The sequence below is a fragment of the Alternaria burnsii genome (assembly GCF_013036055.1).
Source record: "Alternaria burnsii strain CBS107.38 chromosome Unknown 750, whole genome shotgun sequence".
Classification (NCBI taxonomy): Eukaryota; Fungi; Ascomycota; class Dothideomycetes; order Pleosporales; family Pleosporaceae; genus Alternaria; species Alternaria burnsii.
In genome coordinates this window covers 622,295-639,803 of record NW_024066108.1, presented here as the reverse complement: position 1 = coordinate 639,803, position 17,509 = coordinate 622,295, and the positions used below count along the sequence as shown (strand labels likewise).

General features: G+C 51.6%; 7 protein-coding genes across 7 annotated transcripts; 4 read left to right on the top strand and 3 right to left on the bottom strand.

Annotated features, from left to right (window-relative positions):
- Window positions 1-126: 126 nt before the first annotated feature.
- On the top strand, window positions 127-3,002 carry GT037_001598 (na(+) h(+) antiporter 2; the record flags this gene model as incomplete). The annotated part of the gene is made up of 4 exons (XM_038926645.1): window positions 127-265; window positions 318-676; window positions 1,688-1,741; window positions 1,788-3,002. 4 exons carry the CDS (start codon window positions 127-129, stop codon window positions 3,000-3,002), a joined length of 1,767 nt encoding a protein of 588 aa, XP_038789937.1.
- A 591-nt stretch (window positions 3,003-3,593) lies between these two features.
- GT037_001597 (uncharacterized protein) lies at window positions 3,594-7,314 on the bottom strand (the record flags this gene model as incomplete). The annotated part of the gene is made up of 4 exons (XM_038926644.1): window positions 3,594-5,941; window positions 5,995-6,565; window positions 6,683-6,705; window positions 6,951-7,314. The coding sequence occupies 4 exons, from the start codon at window positions 7,312-7,314 to the stop codon at window positions 3,594-3,596; spliced, it is 3,306 nt and encodes a 1,101-aa protein (XP_038789936.1).
- On the top strand, window positions 6,980-8,535 carry GT037_001596 (electron transfer protein mitochondrial precursor; the record flags this gene model as incomplete). Its single annotated transcript, XM_038926643.1, has 2 exons — window positions 6,980-7,353; window positions 7,401-8,535. The coding sequence occupies 2 exons, from the start codon at window positions 6,980-6,982 to the stop codon at window positions 8,533-8,535; spliced, it is 1,509 nt and encodes a 502-aa protein (XP_038789935.1).
- A 1,656-nt stretch (window positions 8,536-10,191) lies between these two features.
- Window positions 10,192-10,442, top strand: GT037_001595 (uncharacterized protein; the record flags this gene model as incomplete). The annotated part of the gene is made up of 2 exons (XM_038926642.1): window positions 10,192-10,379; window positions 10,439-10,442. The coding sequence occupies 2 exons, from the start codon at window positions 10,192-10,194 to the stop codon at window positions 10,440-10,442; spliced, it is 192 nt and encodes a 63-aa protein (XP_038789934.1).
- Window positions 10,443-11,609: 1,167 nt separating this feature from the next.
- On the bottom strand, window positions 11,610-12,527 carry GT037_001594 (uncharacterized protein; the record flags this gene model as incomplete). Its single annotated transcript, XM_038926641.1, has 2 exons — window positions 11,610-12,116; window positions 12,177-12,527. 2 exons carry the CDS (start codon window positions 12,525-12,527, stop codon window positions 11,610-11,612), a joined length of 858 nt encoding a protein of 285 aa, XP_038789933.1.
- Window positions 12,528-13,644: 1,117 nt separating this feature from the next.
- Window positions 13,645-14,916, top strand: GT037_001593 (uncharacterized protein; the record flags this gene model as incomplete). The annotated part of the gene is made up of 4 exons (XM_038926640.1): window positions 13,645-13,833; window positions 13,888-14,191; window positions 14,248-14,514; window positions 14,567-14,916. 4 exons carry the CDS (start codon window positions 13,645-13,647, stop codon window positions 14,914-14,916), a joined length of 1,110 nt encoding a protein of 369 aa, XP_038789932.1.
- A 116-nt stretch (window positions 14,917-15,032) lies between these two features.
- GT037_001592 (uncharacterized protein) lies at window positions 15,033-16,878 on the bottom strand (the record flags this gene model as incomplete). The annotated part of the gene is made up of 6 exons (XM_038926639.1): window positions 15,033-15,248; window positions 15,297-15,397; window positions 15,457-15,577; window positions 15,633-15,919; window positions 15,984-16,536; window positions 16,585-16,878. The coding sequence occupies 6 exons, from the start codon at window positions 16,876-16,878 to the stop codon at window positions 15,033-15,035; spliced, it is 1,572 nt and encodes a 523-aa protein (XP_038789931.1).
- Window positions 16,879-17,509: the final 631 nt, after the last annotated feature.

The following is a 17,509-nucleotide window of genomic DNA, read 5'->3' as shown; positions in this document are numbered from 1 at the left end:
CGGCCGCCCGACAATCCTATCAATACCGCCAAACTGTCACCCATACTCCTCAATCGCACCTCCCGCCTAAGCTTTGCTGGCGACCCGCGCTCCCGCCAATCAGACCCGCCGTCTTCCTACTCCAAGATGTCTCTGGATGCTGCAAAAGACGCGAGGAGGCGACGTAGCAGTAGTCTTGTCTACAAAGAGCCCCCCGAGTCGCTCGAGCAGCTGAGCGACCAGTCAGCCCTCCCCAACCTGAACGCCGAATGGGTAAATGCAAAGGGTGAGCCCACACCGACGAGCCCTCTCTACCTGTCCCCGGCTAACACATGCAGGCGCCTGGGCCATCCACTTTGTCCTCATCTTCTTCGGCAAGATCTTGTTCGATATCATCCCCGGCATGTCGCAGGAAGCATCGTGGACCCTAGTAAACCTCTCGTACGTGGCGGGATCCTACCTCATGTTCCACTACGTGCGCGGTGTGCCCTTTGACTTCAACTCGGGTGCCTACGACAACCTCAACATGTGGGAACAGATCGACAACGGAGACCAATACACACCAGCCAAGAAGTTCCTTCTTAGCGTACCCATTGTGCTGTTTCTCGTCAGTACGCATTACACGCAATACGACTTGACGTATTTCCTCATCAACTGTTTCGCGACGCTCGCAGTCGTCATTCCGAAACTGCCTTCGGTATGCATACCCTTTCCCTCCAGACTGCATCTCTCTGACTTTCCTCTAGCTTCACAGGATACGATTCGCTTTCTTCAACAACCCGCCGGACGACGCATAGTCGAGAACCGCCATTAATAACAATCCTTGGTTTCACTGTAATTTGCATGTATTTTTAATACCAGCCGCGATGGGTCGTGGTCAGATTGAGTAGCATCACCGCGTGGGAGCGGCGTCTGGGCATATCCATATTCGAGGGAGGCGCTTGATACAAAAGTAGCGGAATTGATTACCTCGCGTGCTCACGTGGAGATTGTGGCTGCTCTAGCCGCATATGTCGCTTTTGCGCCCGGTGCACATACATGATAGGGCCATAGTGCTCGACCAACATGCACTCACTCACTCACACTCGTCTCTACTGATCTTCTTCTACCCATGTCACATCAAACGCCCAATAGTGTGGTTCTCATATGCAAGGTGCCACCTCTTCCGGCAGGGCGGTCCGAGCGTGACTGCCAAATCTAGCCAACCTTCGTCATCGATGCGGATCCATGCAGTGTGATCCTTCACGTCGGAGCTCTTGATCCAACGCGCCATTAATTCTATTCACGCATCCACCCCGCAAGGTAGTTGCTATGATATCTGCCACCTGAGTGTCTTCGTTCACAAACACTCGCTGTCTTATACAGCGTGCTGCTTCCGTACGGCCTTTGCCTATTCTCTCGACGTCACGGCGATCACATAGCACCTTCTCCCAAGCCCAAGCTTCGCAGAGACTTCACCGCACCCAACAACAAACAGACGCGCAATCTTCTAACAGACAGCTGAAGCATCATGGCTTGGTCTCAGTTTGAGCCTACGGGGCCTCACGTTACATACGTGACCCTGACCTTCTTCCTCATCTTATACGCGTTGTTCTCGCTTATGATTCGGAACCGCCTGCATCTTTCAGAACCACCTTTAGCTACAGCTTTTGGTATCGTGAGTAGCAGACATGCCCAAGAATAAATCTTCTGCTTATGTGTTTAATAGATCGTCGGACCACGTGCTCTAAATCTTCTCACGCCTTACGATTGGGGCTTCTCTGTGAGTGTACTGCAGTCATGCAAGCGGACAATACTAACTGCCGCAGGATGACTGGATTCAAGAGACGACGCGCCTCATCGTCGGAATCCAATGTTTTGCAGTCGGTCTGGAGCTTCCAGCAGGCTACCTTCAAAGAAAATGGCGCGCCTTGCTTATTCTTCTGGGGCCTGTCATGACGTTTGGCTGGCTGATATGTGCCATGCTTGTCACGTTCATCTTCCAGACAGATTTCCAAACTGGATTGACCATAGCAGCGTGTCTCACCCCAACGGATCCCGTCCTCGCAGCTTCAGTCCTGTCAAACAGTCAGTTCAGCACCCGAGTACCCAAGCGAATTAGGGATTACCTAAGCGCAGAGAGTGGGTGCAACGATGGCATGTCCTTCCCGTTCTTGTACCTGGGTCTCAGTCTTTTGCTGAAGAATACTGTTGGTGGGGTACTGAAGAAGTGGTTCCTCATCACAGTACTGTACCAGTGTGTCGGAGGTGTTCTGTTGGGTATCGCACTAGGCTACCTTTTCAACGCGATATTCAAGTTCTCGCACAGCCGTGAGTGGATGGGCAGAGCCTCATACCTCGCCTTCTACCTTCTCTTGGCCATCTTCTCCATCGGATTGGCATCACTTCTTGGCGTTGATGACTTCCTGGTGGCCTTCTTCGCAGGACGTGGTTTCGCGCACAACCAAAATGCTCCAACGGAGGAGACTAAGCTACCCGTTATTATCGACTTGTTGATCAACTCGGCTTTTTTCATCTTCTTTGGCGCGATGATCCCATGGCAAAGTTTCAACGCCATGGATGAAATCACGCCTCCACGACTGTTGCTTCTACTCGCACTCATTCTGCTTTTCCGCAGGATCCCGATTGTTTTCACTCTATTCAAGATGAACTGCCTTCCATCTGTCAAAACCACCACTGAAGCCCTCTTTGTCGGACATTTCGGACCAATGGGCGTCGGCGCCCTCTTCCTTGCTATTGAAGCCCGCGCACAACTGGAAACCGGTACTTCGCTACCTCTTCCTGATCCACCAAATGATCTCCCAGCAGACAAACAACGAACAGTTACGATGATTTGGCCGATTGTTTGCTTTGTTGTGCTTGGAAGTACAATGATACATGGTTTCAGTACTCTGGCTGTTAGCATTGGAGGCCATTTTGCAAGAAAGGAGGGTGAGCGGGCTCCACTGATTGGGGCTGAGAGGGAAGGACTGCACGGCATGATTCATAGCGACAGTGAGGCTAGCGACAACGAGCAGGAGTAGCGCATAGATCATGGGTTTGGGTGCTATATGTCAGCTGTAGCTTTTAGTTTGGTTGATAATCAATCAACCTTAGTTTGCAGCACGGATCTATGTATTCAGTTATAGTTCGTCTCCATCATATGGTGCTGTTGCTACTAGCGTATAGAAGAATGGGGAAATCTAAACTTTTCGCTTTACCTCTTTTCCCCTGACCAAGTCTATACACATATACTGATACGACAAGTAACATGTGCCTCTTAGCTGGACGTGGCGACGTGTCTTCGGATGAGAGGAAAGAACCCATGTTGGTGATTTCTCAGTCTTTAGACAAGACTAGCAATGCGTTGTCTCGGCGTTACGGCGTGGGTTTGCGGGAATGGTTTGTATGGCGCTGTGATCAAATCGGATAGGAATGGGTAGAATATCTATACTTGACTGTCACAGGGTTGGGTGCGTGTTCCATGAACATGCGTGGAAAATTCGGAAGAGAGTGTACAGATTGTTTGTAGCATCCTAGCTCATCTTAGATGAAGACTATCTTAACACCAGAACACCCATCGCTCATGCATACCATGGAACGCAATTTCATACCATGCCACCATGTACGCCCTTTTACAAATTCCCAATAACAACCATGAACCTCAATTTGCCGTCCGTCTTCTTGCTCGCAGCCGGGTTAGTTCCAGCCAGGGTATCATCACCTCCACCACTAATCGTAATCTCATCCAGCATCAAAGTGCTGCTCTTCCATCCCCAGCTCTGACTGAAGTTGAAGCGGTCAGGCGCGCTTTCGTAGATGCTTAGCATCCTTCCGCCCTTGGAGGGACTGTAGATTTTGAAATAGGTTTTTATGGTTGGTCGGCCGTCGACATAGGGTGGGAGTGCGGGGACGATGGCGCGGGTTTTGCGCTGGACTTTGGAGGCAAGGGAAGGGTTGATGTATGCGGCTGCGTCAGACTCGTCGTCAGTGGATGGGGTATCAGATTCGTGGTCGGAGGGCGTGTATGAAAGGTTGGGGAAAGAGGGAGAGTCTACGGCATCGCCGTCTTGAGGTGGGGAGGAGGCCAGATTGTGGAAGCCCCATTGGGGGATGCCGCGGGTCGGTAGCCGACTGCGATGGCGACCGAGACCGTTGCTGGAGAAGAGTGGATTGCGCAGTCCTAGAGAGCCGAGAGAAGGGTCAGCGTCTCCGCCACTACCGGAGGTGTCTTCCTCTGCGCCAGGATCCATAAACGGGACTCGAGTGCTACGCCGGCGATCACGTCGATCGCTACGCATGAGCATTTCGCGCTCTAGCTGACCAATGCGCTCGTCGACGGATCCATTGTTCTGCTGGCTAAGACCACTGATGTGTCCAGTCTCGTCTACCTCTCGCTCTTTGGCACGGTGAAGGTATACGCCCAACTGGATGTTCTTTGCGGAGCGGACTTTCTGTATGTAGATGTTCCACAACGAGCCTGCATATGATACTGTTCTCGAATACACCCGTTTTTTCTCTTTAAGGAAGCGCGGGTTGGGGAACTCGGCCGAAAAGCGGAATGGAGGGAATTCGGTGTAGGCGATTGGCTTCGGCTGTCCAGCGTTACCACCGCCAGCTGATATCGGACGTTGCGCGAAGTCCATGCGAGTGTTTGGGTTGGTCAAAGTCGACGGAGTAGATGCAAAGTCAGTAGCCCATTGTGCGTCCTCTGGTTGGATCGTGGCCGAGAGACGCGAAGCATGGCGTTGGAAAGAGTTTGAGGTCGTAACAACAGGATCAGCCCCGTTGCCAAGGACGATGTTGCAGTCTGAGCTTGGAATCCAGAATTTCCGTGGTTTGCCATTACCGTCCCAGCTATCTGACTCGATGTCGCCTTCGTCAACAGGAACCGTAGTTTCTTTCTGTTTTCCTTTGCTAGTCGGCTCGCTTCCGGACTTGGTTGCCACATTCGCTACTTCGGGGTCAGGCGTTGATTGGCATAGACCCAGTTCCTGGGCTGATTCATCAGTGTTGAGCACTCTCTGGCGGAGAGCCAGCTGCTGCCATAGTGCATTAGAGATGACCCTTTCAGGCATCACTGGTAGGCCAAAGACATCACGGGCGTTCCTGATGAACTCGAGCTGCTCGTATTCCATGTGAATGTAGTGGATGCCTTCGTCTAGCAACACGAGTAGGCGCTCAATGTCGGGCAGAGTATAAAGAGCAAGCCAGTCTGCCTGCGCATCGGAGGACGAGTGCGCTGTCGTCAAGGCGTTCTGTCGATACACACCGTCAAAGCGAACGGCCATGAGACGGAGGGAATTGGGCGCCTGTGGAATGGGCTTCTGTCCTCGCTGTATGAGACCAGCCTCGATGGCGGCTTGTCGTAGGCGGCGGTCAAGAAGACGCTTGGAGAGCACCCATCGGTCCCACTCGCTGTCGACAAAGAAGCCGTCCGATCCTACGAGCTCGCGGATGATGTCGCCTGGCATGTCGTCCCAGTATTTGAGTGGCATTTCCCAGCCATTCCTGCTTAACATCGCTTTGGCTGATTCAAGTATGCGGTCTCCAGATCGACCGTAGTAGTTGGAGGTGACTAAACGAATGAGGTATGCAAGCGTCTCTGGTGCCATCTGCCGCAGTATGGATTCGATTGCAGAATCAATGAGGTCCTGCATCTCCAGCCAACAGCCAGTTGCGAACAAACCGATAGCCTCGGCATCTGACTCTTTCGATATATCCACTCCATAGAGCTTTCTTATGGCCAGCTCAAACGATGCCTGCGTTATGCTAGGATCGATCTCCTCTGGACGTAGCTTGACTTCCTTGGACTGACTTTCGAGCCATGGTTCTGAGAGAGCGGTGGTGAAAAATGGTGCGCGGTCGAGAATGAGACGATGCAGGGGGTATCGGTTACCGAAGGCGATGATCGTGATATCTGAGTGTCGTCCTTCGACTAGTCCGCGGGTGTAAAGGTGATCTGGAAGCGGTATGGCTTCGCCTGAGGCTGACAATGTTAGCGGGTGCACAATCCAATGTCGTAGGGGTTCTCACCACGGAGATACAGCGGACCGGTCGCGTTGCTGTAGGAAGGCGCTCTGGTTCCTGGCATAGCCGCACTCTCGCTGAACAACCTGCTGATGTCGGTGCGAACAGAATGCTCGGCACGCATAAGATCCAGGGTAGTGCGCCTTTTGCCCTGCTCTTCGAGAGGTGTGTTTGGGTCGTCGGCGCTCTTTTGGGCTTGATCAATCTGTGTCTGTAGCTGGACTATGGGTGATCGGTCAGGCGAGACGTGGTTCCTAGGAGCGCGCGATGTCATGCTGGAGTAGCCTGCCAGTGATGGCATAGAGCGCGAGTAGCTAAGAGACCTAGAGTGGCTCACGTGGTTCCTGGGGCTGCTAGGGAGGTCGGATGGTGCAGAGGGTGGTATGGCGGGTACATTGGGTGAGAAAAGGCTGACGTATGGGGTGCTACTTGAGCCTGCGCCGCCCTCTGTACTCTCTGCCTCAACCAGCGGCCATGTTTCGTTGCGATTTAATCCACCAAGTTCCGGCTGGGCGTCATGGTCGAGGCTGGCGCTCCCGTGACCTGTGGGTGGCTGATGGGCGGGGTCCATGCTATGCTATACACTGCTCTTGAAGTGCATGGGTCGTGGTGTTTGACAGCGACGGAGATGCGACCAGAGCGGGTGGGGTAACGCAGTGCACGCCGGGTCTAATAACACGGGGCGGTCACGCACACGAAGCAGAGACGGTGAAAGTACTAGGAGAATAGGAAGATAGCGTTAGCAAAATGCGGTGGAGGCTGGGCGCATCACGCTGCCAGCGCGGAAAACGCCAAATGGCGATCACCACTCTGAGGGGTCCGGTGATGCAGTTGCGAACCTGCGGAGTGGGTCGTCGCTTCCGCCTGTCAACGGCGGTGGATATGCAGGGTTCTTTCTTGGCGCGTCGCCGGCCCATCGAACCACCGAAGACTCAAAGTCGATGACATGATGACTGACTAACCTCCTTCTTCCTCTCTACGTGCCGCTGTCATGGCTTCAATATACAAGGCATTTCCGCAGCTGCGGACTGCTGCTCCACGCCTCTCACGACGACTCTTCGTATCTACGCCATGCCTCAATTCGCCGATTCGATCCGCAGTCTCCGCTTCACGATCTTCATCGAGACCCTCTGCCCTGCAATCGGTCAGGTGGAAATCGACCCAGCCTCTCCGCAATACCGCGACCATTGAGGGATCGAATGCGGGGAGGGCGATACTGGAGGAAGCTGCGACCAAGAGTGGAAGCCAGTCGAGCAGCTTCCCCAAGACAACTTCCAAGAGCGTTGCATACTGGCTGCTGGGGAGTGCTGCGAGCGTTTTCGGCATAGTCGTTTTCGGTGGCCTGACTCGTCTCACAGAGTCTGGGTAGGCACAACGTCACTGCATCCGTCACACCTGCTAAAGTTGGACAGGCTGAGCATCACCGAATGGCGTCCCGTCACAGGCTCCCTCTGGCCCATGAGCCAGGCCGAATGGGACAGCGAGTTCACAAAATACAAGGCGTCACCCGAGTTCCAACAGCTCAATTCGAGCATGGACATGGCCGACTTCAAGCAAATTTACTTTATGGAATGGGCTCATCGTCTATGGGGTCGTGTCATCGGCATCACCATGCTCGTACCAACCGCCTATTTCATCGCACGTCGTAGAGTAGCGCCTTCAATGGCCTGGAAGCTTATCGGAATTTGCGGTATGATCGGTGGCCAGGGTGCCATTGGCTGGTGGATGGTTAAAAGTGGACTTAAGGACGACCTCTTCGAACCTGGAAGCCATCCCCGTGTCAGCCAGTATCGCCTGACTGCCCATCTGGGTGCTGCATTCACTGTCTACTGCTCAATGGTCTACACTGGTCTTTCGATTCTCAAGGAGCATCGCATGCTAGCAGACCCGGCCAAGGCTGCTGAGACTATCAAGGCTCTGCAACATCCTGCTCTCCGCATCTTTAGACGCTCCGTCTTTGGTCTTACCGCTCTTGTCTTCACTACTGCTATGTCAGGTGCCCTGGTTGCTGGTCTTGATGCTGGCTTGATCTACAACGAATTCCCATGGATGGGTCTCGGTCTCGCTCCACCCAAGAAGGAACTTTTCGATCCCTTTTACAGCCACGTCCCAGATCAATCGGATCTTTGGTGGCGCAACATGCTCGAGAACCCTTCTCTCGTCCAGCTTGACCACCGCATCCTCGCAACGACTACATTCACTGCCATCATGAGTCTCTTTGCATACACTCGCTTTGGAAAGGGCGTGCGAAGTAAGCTTTCCAAGGATCAGCACAAGGGTGTCCAAGGAATGGTTCACCTCGTTGTCCTTCAGGTTACTCTCGGCATCAGCACATTGATCTACATGGTCCCTACCTGGCTGGCCTCCGCACACCAAGCCGGCGCTCTCGCTCTGTTGACTGGTGCGGTTGTTTTGTGCAACAGGATAACTGCGCCACGTCGCGCTATCCTTCGCCAGATCATGAAGCCACAGGCTCCCAAAACGCACGCTACCCCTCACATTAGTTCGCGACTCGAAGCCGCCAAGGCTGCCGAGAAATCATCGTAGTCTTCACGTTCGCTCCATCGCTCCATATTAGAGCGTGTATCATAGACGGTGTACAGAAAACATCACCACCCTGTACGATATGTAGGTTTGAAGAAGACATAGTTTCACGTACCCGTTCCTTATTGTCTCTACCCATGTTCTCTCTTGCGTAATTCGGGAAGCCAAACATTTACGCGTAGGTCAATCGTCCCAAATAGTAGTTCATAGGTCATGCTGCTTGGCTCAGGGGGTTCAGTTGGTAAAGGCGCGAGGATCAGCCTCATCCCCCACGTTCTGTGCCACCAGCGCTTATTGTAGGAGCAAGGAAGCAACAAGGCTAAGTTTAGATGCCTACTCGCATTTGGTTCGTGTTGACATACACACCTCGCGTTCCAGCACTGTACCGAACCAATCGGCTGACGCCAGAGCCGCCCCCAAAAGCTTCTACAGCGGAGTATGCTGCGCCAAGCTTTTCGTTCCGCATCGTGTTAACTGTCTTTCTCTTTACTTCTAAGTTTGACTGCACGGCATAATGGCTGAAACCACAGGATGCAACCCAACCCAACGAGCGGTTATCGGTGCAGGCAGCGAATGGTGGACGAGCACCCAACCAGCGTTAATTCGCTCAACACGGACAGAGACTCTTGTTCCTGACTTAAGGCTTCTAGAAAGCTCATCACCTGCCACCGACGTCCGCCTTCCTGCTGGCAAAAGACACCCTTCACCCTTCGTTCTTTACTTAGCAGGAATAGGTACACGTCTATCCTGTTGCATCACGCTTAATTACTATTACAGTCCTCTCTAGTCAAATTCATTACTTCTGGCATCTCCCTCACGGCGATACAATCTGCTATTATGTCGTTCATATTGCCGACGGGGTCAAGCGATGATGATATTTACATCGGATTTTGGACAAACTACTCATCAGGCACGTTTCTTGGTGCAACACTCACTCTGAGCCAGCAATATGGTAACCTATTGCTCGCATTTCTTGCTTTATTTATCGGTGCATCAGGGCGTGCTTTATGGACGATTATTCGATTCATTCTGCATACCTCGCTCTCCACTACTGTGCCTCGAGATGCTGTTTACCACCAACAACAAGCCGTACTACGAAACACACCTTTGGCTCACGATGCGGCCATTGATTTGTTGCGAGCAAGCTTCGTCTGGCAGCAAAGGACGCATAGCGTGCGACAAAGGGTGCTACCTGTCGCATTGCTAGCTGCCACGATCTCCGCACTATCTGTAGCAGCGAGTACGTTTTGCTTTGAACTCACTGAGCTACAACTGATGTGGATTGCACTAGGTATCACCTCATCCAAGGCTCTCTTGACCACTACAAATGAAGCTTTGATATCTGGTCGATTGTGCGGCAAGCTTGTCAGCAACAACACTACTTTGAACTTTCCAGTTTCTGACACAACGTCATATCATAACCGGAAAGGAGTCGAATCCTTCGCACATGTGACACAGTGCGGTCACGGATCTACTGAGAAATTAGCAGAGAGTTGTGGGGCTTTTGTAAAATCTTCTTTGCCTTTTACGTCGGACAAAAACGCCTCGTGCCCCTTTTCAGAAGAAATATGCAAATCGAGCACAGGAAACTTGTTGCTTGACTCTGGCGACATAGACTCTCTTTCCCATCTTGGTCTGAACACCGGACCGCGTTTCATCATGCGGCACCAGAGCCATTGCGCGCCTCTCGACACGCAGAATCTTACCGAGATGACTGAATCACGAACGGGAGAACGTCACTTGACCTACAGATACGGTTTCGGTCCTGAAGATTTCTTCACTTATCGACTAAAACCGGATGATGAGAAGCCCATACCTGGTGTCACAAATGGAGACTATAAAGTCAGGTAAGTTTCCGCCAGCTGGCCTCAGAGACATCAATCACGGTGGAGATCAATTCGAAAAGCTAATTTTGGAAAGCGTTGTACGGGATGAAGAAAGTGACACATTTATCCCCCAGCTTCGGTCATCGAACGGATATGTATCGCTCGTCTTCTTGGACGCCTCTGAAGTATTGACCTTCAATGAAACGGACGATCCTTGGTTTGAGGGAACGCCGTTGATTTACAGGAACCATTCATCAGACTCCCTCTCTACCAAGACCCCTGGTGTCATCGGTTGCATCACGCGTCGCTTCTATTGCAACCCATCGCTCCCGGCAGGAGCAGCTTGCGTAAATGGGTTTGCCCGCGATGCTCTAGAGGTATTGCCTCAGATTTGGAATGATAGTCAGGATTTGTCAATCATCCGCCCGATCTTGTTGACTTTGAGTCCAAACTACTTGGATATATGGTACTACTTACGAAGTGTACCGACGTTGCTCTCTCGAAACACGATCATGGCTGGTATGCAGATGGATATTCTTCCTGGTGATAGATGGCAAGCGGAGCGGGAACACTTATTCAGAGCAAGTTTGGTCAGTATACAGTCTACGATGACTGACTACGCGAGAGGTTTTTGGCTCGATACATCTAATTCATGCAGCAATGGGACGCAATGCTGGAAGAACTGCAGGAACCAGGTTCGTTCTCCATATCATCTTGAAGTTGCCACTGACATTGAATCCAGAAAGTCAGGTCCACACGTCACTTGTCCTTCAGCATATGGGCTCTTGTTACTATCCTGCTTCTGGGTAGCCTCATCATGATATCATCTGCATTCGTAGAGCGAATCAATGAATTCGGACGCCATATCTTCACAAGGCGTTCGGCGCGAACCCAGACGTATGCTCAGGTGGAATGGCGAACAAATTCGACGCTTCAGCTGCAGCGAGTGGCGCACGAAAATCTGGGTCTGGGTGATTGGGCGAAAACGGACGAATCAATACCCGTTACCGACTCCGGAGTTACACTAGGTGTGCTTGATATCAGCAACACGAAGCATGCCCGTTTAGTGAGACCTGGGTTGGGGTTGAAAGACCTACATGTCACGGAGCACGATGCAGATGCCCTATCTGGGCCTCGTTATACGAGACTGTCCAGTGTCGATCAATCTTGCTCATGTCGTAATGAGGTTTTTATTCAAAGTAGTGATACACTAGCAACCAAGCTAACTAAGCTACGATAAGTAGTCTTATCTTATCTATGCAGAATATGCGTTCCGTCGTCAGAAACCAGGCGCCCTGTTGAAACCTTCCACCAGCGCATGAGCGACGGCCTTACATACAATTCCGGCCAGAAACCATCCTCCTGCAACTGGTCCTGAACATCAACGTAGTCACTGGCGTCGACGTACATCCAACCGACGTCTTCATGAACGCTATTTATTCCTCTGCCCTCCCAGTCAAACTTCTCGTCTTCCGCAGCTTCGTCTCCTTTGCTGTCGGGCGCCCAGTTTCCCTTGACGAGCTTGAACACGGGCTCGTTCATCATCTCAATGGATTCGAGGCAGATGTCGTCAACAAGAAGAAAGAAATTGTAGCGAGATCCAGCACAGTGCAGATAATCCGGACTGCCGGCTGCGCCAGTTATTTCGTCCTTGGTCGCGGGCTCGCGATCGGCACGCCAGTTACGTTGTAGCTCATCTACAGCCCAGCTATGGAAATGCTCGCGGATCTTCTCGGGACCTGCTCCTTCGAACTTGGACTGATCATTCATAAGGACCAACTCATATCTTGCGACAAGGCCGGGTTGAGCCTGTTATACTGCTAGTGATGACTCGATATCTCGGCGGAGCACAGAAAGTATACGATGCCAAGCCGCATCGTCGTTGTACCAGGCACGGTACATGGCCAGACCCCAAGACGCGTCTGGTTTGAGGATATTACACAAGTTTTTCAACACCCTCAGGGGGTCAGCCACTTCTATCAGGACCTCTGCGCTATAAGCCTGGAACATTCCTTTGCTAACGGGATACGCCCTGGCAGCCGCCTTGTGAGCAGCATTGACCTTGTCGGGATCGAACTCTGACTCTCTGATAACGGCCATAGCCCTGTCAAGAAAATCCATGTGAGCCCGAACACGGGCTCTCTCCGCGTCTGTAAGTGGTCGTGCCATGGCAGGGGCTGTCTGGGTGGACCGGGCACGGTGGTGGTGAAGTGGGAGGCTGAAGAACGAACGACTGGAGCATTGGAAAAGACTTTTGCTCACTGTGATCGCATGAATACTGAACATCTCGGTGGACTCTGGATTGCCGCCACAGATGTACCAGAAAGCGATCTCATCTGGCCCGGCTCGCATTCCTTTTCTGTCCATGAGCAAAAAGGAGGACAAAAACATACAACAGCGGGGATTCGCTAGTGGTCACCCACCTAACTACTAATCCGCCGGTACACTGCTTGTATATGGCTGAGCGGACGGGAAGCCTAATTTTCAGTGTCCTATGGTCGTATGTGGACAATAATGTGAATCATAATAATATATACTTTATCGCAAGCTCAATTTCTATGCTCGCCAATGCTTCTAATGTGACAATGTTGAGGTTTTCCCCAATCGGAATCCTCTGATTGACCATTATGTTCGCAATCCATATTGTACGGCCTCAGGTTGGAGATGATAAGAGGCAGGTTACAAGGATTCGAGCCGTTGGCGACTGCGCAGCTACATGACACGATACAAGATAAGTACAACTCTGGCAGCCTTCCCGATAGGCGAATTGGTTCGCACTCTCGCATCTAGATCTCTGGAAAGATCCGTTGTGGCGATACAGAATGACAGATTAACGATGTCGTAGTGCCAGACCTACGATTTGGCCCACCGTGTAAATACCAGAGAATGCTGGGTCTTTCGCTCGGAACACCTGCTCTGTGGTTTCACGATACGATTTGGAGAGTCAGGCTTCGTCTCGAGCATGACGCATGACACTAGTAACCATCTAGATCGCGGCTCAGGATCAGCCGGCGCGGGAGATCGGTCCACTAGTTTTTCGCTACCGTCGCAATGGCGTCGTTGTATGGGTGCAAAATGCCTGACATTAGCTCTCCTTTCCAGCAATCTTTTCTAGTTGGCTCCTGGGCGATTTGGATTAACGGCTACATGTATCCTGCAATCCAACTTCCAGGTTTATGGGTACGGCCAAGATCGGCGTAAATGTATAAAACAACAATACCGTCCTCAAGATGTGGTCTTGCACCCTGTCTGCATCCTTGCTATTCACAGTCGACTCGAACCTGCAATGGCGACACCTGCGAGTGATGTAGATCCGTCCGCGAGGCTGATCACACCGGATGGGCTGCCACTTGCTATCATCGCCATCTCATCCATCTTCTTCATGCTTTCTGCTGTTACTGTGGCGTTGCGTACCTTCATTCGAATCAAGAAGCGCATATTTGGCCTGGAAGACACGTTCATGGTTATTGGCATGGTATGTCTATCGCTGAGAGTCTGTAGCTTGGGTTATGCTAACATCATCTCATAGATCGCATACATTCCTGTTACAGGTCTTGCAATCTACGGATGTCTTGTCGGCCTAGGCAGAATGAACGAGGATCTGAATGCATGGCAGCAGTCTGAAGCTATCAAGTATTACCTGATCTGGATCTTGGTATACGTTGTTGCACTTGCAACCGTCAAATCCTCAGTGTGCATCACGATCAGGCGAATTGCTTCGATCAAAAAGCCCATGAGGATCACTGTCTGGGTTCTACTGGCCGTAACATGGGCATCTTTTCTCGTCACCTTTGTCGGAACATTGGCTTACTGCCAGCCAGTGCGGTCTCTATGTGAGTAGGGCAGATTTGCAAACTGCAGGTCAGACAAGACTAATCGATACCTACAGGGACTCCGACGCTGATCATGAGCGGCGAAGGAAGGTGCGCTTCTGCGGAGACATTCCTCATCATCGCGCACACTGCGACAGTGTCGACAATCTTGACCGACATGGCCCTGGTCATCGTGCCGGCTATCATCTTGTGGAATACACAGATGAAAAGACAAGCCAAGATCCAAGCATTCGGCCTACTGTCCTTCGCCTCACTGGCGTCAATCATTACTATGATACGAATTCCATTTGTCAACAAATTTGAGTCTCAGACCAATCTCCCATGTAAGCATGTAGTCTCTTTTAACCCAAGAAACGCAAACTGACCCGCACACAGTTTGGGTTGCCCATATCGTCCTTTGCTCGAACGTCGAGACCGGAATCGGGTGCTTTGCATCCTCCCTACCGGCACTACGCCACTTCTTCAACAACGATCGCGACGGCAGCACAGATCCGAACAGCAAGCGATACATAGCAACAACCACTGGAGGCGGCACCTCACGGAAAAGGAGAGGCGACAGCTATCACGCGGACATTGGCTTCAGTTTGTCTACTGTGCACCATGGGCGCGATCAGGATGCTTGGGAAAGGATACACGATGGCGCGTCGGATAAGAGTACTGCGCCGATGAACGATAAGAGGATTTATGCCGAGAGGACCTATACAGTTGATGTTGAGTCAGCTTAACGGAACGTATTATCAGCTCACTGGTGTTCGTGCAGACCTAAAGGTCTCGGAAGCATTATAATATAATAATATAAGACAGGGTATCTAAACAATGACGGGGGTGCCTTCATCAGCTCTTAGGGTGACACATGCTCTGCCTTCTCCGTCGTATGTTCAGCTTTGTTGCCACTCGAAGTACTACCGGTCTCCATGATAGCAACGGGATCGGTACCGATCGCTTGTTCCCAGCCCTCCTTCGCAACACGCCGACTCCGCTTCACCACGTCGCCTTCGTAGAAGAGCCAGTCAACTTCTTCGAGCGTCAAATTAGCAGTTTCGGGATAGCAGAAGTACTGAAGCGCGTTAGGGAGTGAAGTTTGGGTGCATATCCGGAGACCTACGATAAGGGGAATGAACGCGAAGTTGAGTGCCATGAAGATCAGATAGCCCTTCCATGCTAAGCTATCAAGAAGAGTGGGAGTGATCATGACAACGAAGAAGTCTATACATGGATATCAAGATTAGTGTATGTCTCATACGCAGTCTATGTGGGATACTTACTCCAGATCCAATTTGCGGAGATACCGACAGCCGTTCCCTTTGCTCGTACATGTAATGGTAAAATCTCGGGTACATAGACCCAAGGAATGCAGTTCATCGTCATGCCAAACGCCAGCATGTACTAGTCTTTGTTAGCTCCGTTTCACAGAAAACGACAGGGCGGGGGATCCACTTACCGTGAAAAAGAATGCGACACTAGCAGAGGCGGTACTTTTTAAGACTCTTCCGTCTTCTCCTTTGAAGCTCAAGAGGATTGAAATCATCATCATGGAAAGGCCGAGGCCTAAAGAGCCCCACATCATTGGCTTTCGGCGGCCGGTGCGATCAAGTGTGAAGGTTGGAAGCAAAGAGCCGAGGAAGAACATGAGGTTGATGACGCCGCCGAGAAGCAGTGATAGGTTTCTGTCGAGCCCAACGTTCTGCTCTAGCACCGATGTGATGTAGTAAACAACGAGGTTTATACCTGAACATACGTGTAAAAAGTCAGTGTATGTCTCACATGCAGTTCGTGCAGAGGAGTTTCTTACCGCCCATCTGGTTCATAAACTGCGCGCCGTACGCGAGCAGTACACGGCGTCCAGTCTGCACATGGTCTTTCTTCAGTAATTGCGACCACCTGTATTCTCCATGTTCGCGCTCGACCCGCAGTGCCTCGAGTACCTCTCTGTTCTCCTTCTCTATCTTTGGATCATCGGGCGTGCCATCGTAAACATCGCAGAGGATCTGAAGTGCTTCCTCGTGTCGACCATGTGCATAAAGATATCTTGGCGATTCAGGAAGACCAAAAACAAGGATGATGACGATAATGGCAAAAATGACTTGACATGCAATGGGTAGGCGCCACGCGATAGATCCTGCCGTGAATGACATTCCGTAGTCGAACCAGTATGCTATTTCGATCCCTACGCCAACAAAGAGAGGTTCTGACGCGACGAGGCGGCCGCGCTTGTTCGCTTCGCAAAGTTCGGATTGATACATAGGCACAGTCGAAGTTTCGATCCCGGTTCCAATGCCAGTCAGGAACCGAGCTACCATCATATGTGGGACTGAGTACGCGCTGGCTTGAAGAGCGCCGCCGACCTGATACTATCAGCCACGATACTGACACCAGCGACTTGAACGTCTTACAATGATCCAGACCATAGCAATCCACATAGCCAGTCTCCGTCCCGTTTTCTCGCAGAAAATGAAGCTAAGAATACATCCTGTGAAGCATCCTAGGTTGTATATGGATACGATGATTCCTTCGAGGCCAGGCGAAGGATGATCGAAAGTATTCAAAAAGTCCTCATTGCCGACGATGCCGCTGAAGACACCTTGGTCGTAACCGAAAAGCACGAACGCTAGCTGGCAAGCGATGGTGATGGCGGCGCGAAGCTTGAAGCCTCGTCCATACCAGTTGAAATGCGGTGTATGGAACATGATGCTGGTCTCAACTTCCAACCTGACGCGCAAGACACGAGCGCAACAAAACAGCAAAGCGACCAGCGCGCCCGGTGGGCGACCCTTTACATTAGTATACCCATGCTCATATGCTATAACATCCACTAGCGGAACTTGTAATCCGAGAGTGAAGTGATCAAACGTCACGATGCTTGCTCGGCGAATTGGCCGTGAGCCGTATAATTGACGGAGTAATTGTGGGGGCCACTCTTAGCTACAAGACGTTGACGAATGATCAAGATGCAACGGTGCACAGGAAGCCTTGCCGAGCTATTGGTGGCGGGTAGGAATGTCGCGTCTGGGGATAACATGGGGTGATCTGCAGTGCGGAGGTGGAGAAAGGTGGATGACGTCGGTTTTTCGGTTGAGTGGTTGTACGCTTTTGGTAAGCCGATTGATGTTACACCAGGGTTTTTTGGCCCCAGGCACGCATCCTTGATTTCTCGACACAACAGGAAATGCCTTTGACGGACGCACAAGCTGGTAACGCGGCTTCCACCTGCACCGCTGTATAGATAGTAATGTGGACGCACTATAGTAGCGCGTGTTCAGGATGCTGTTACCTCGGATCCACGGGTCATCTCCGACGCGATTCCGCCAAATCCCTACC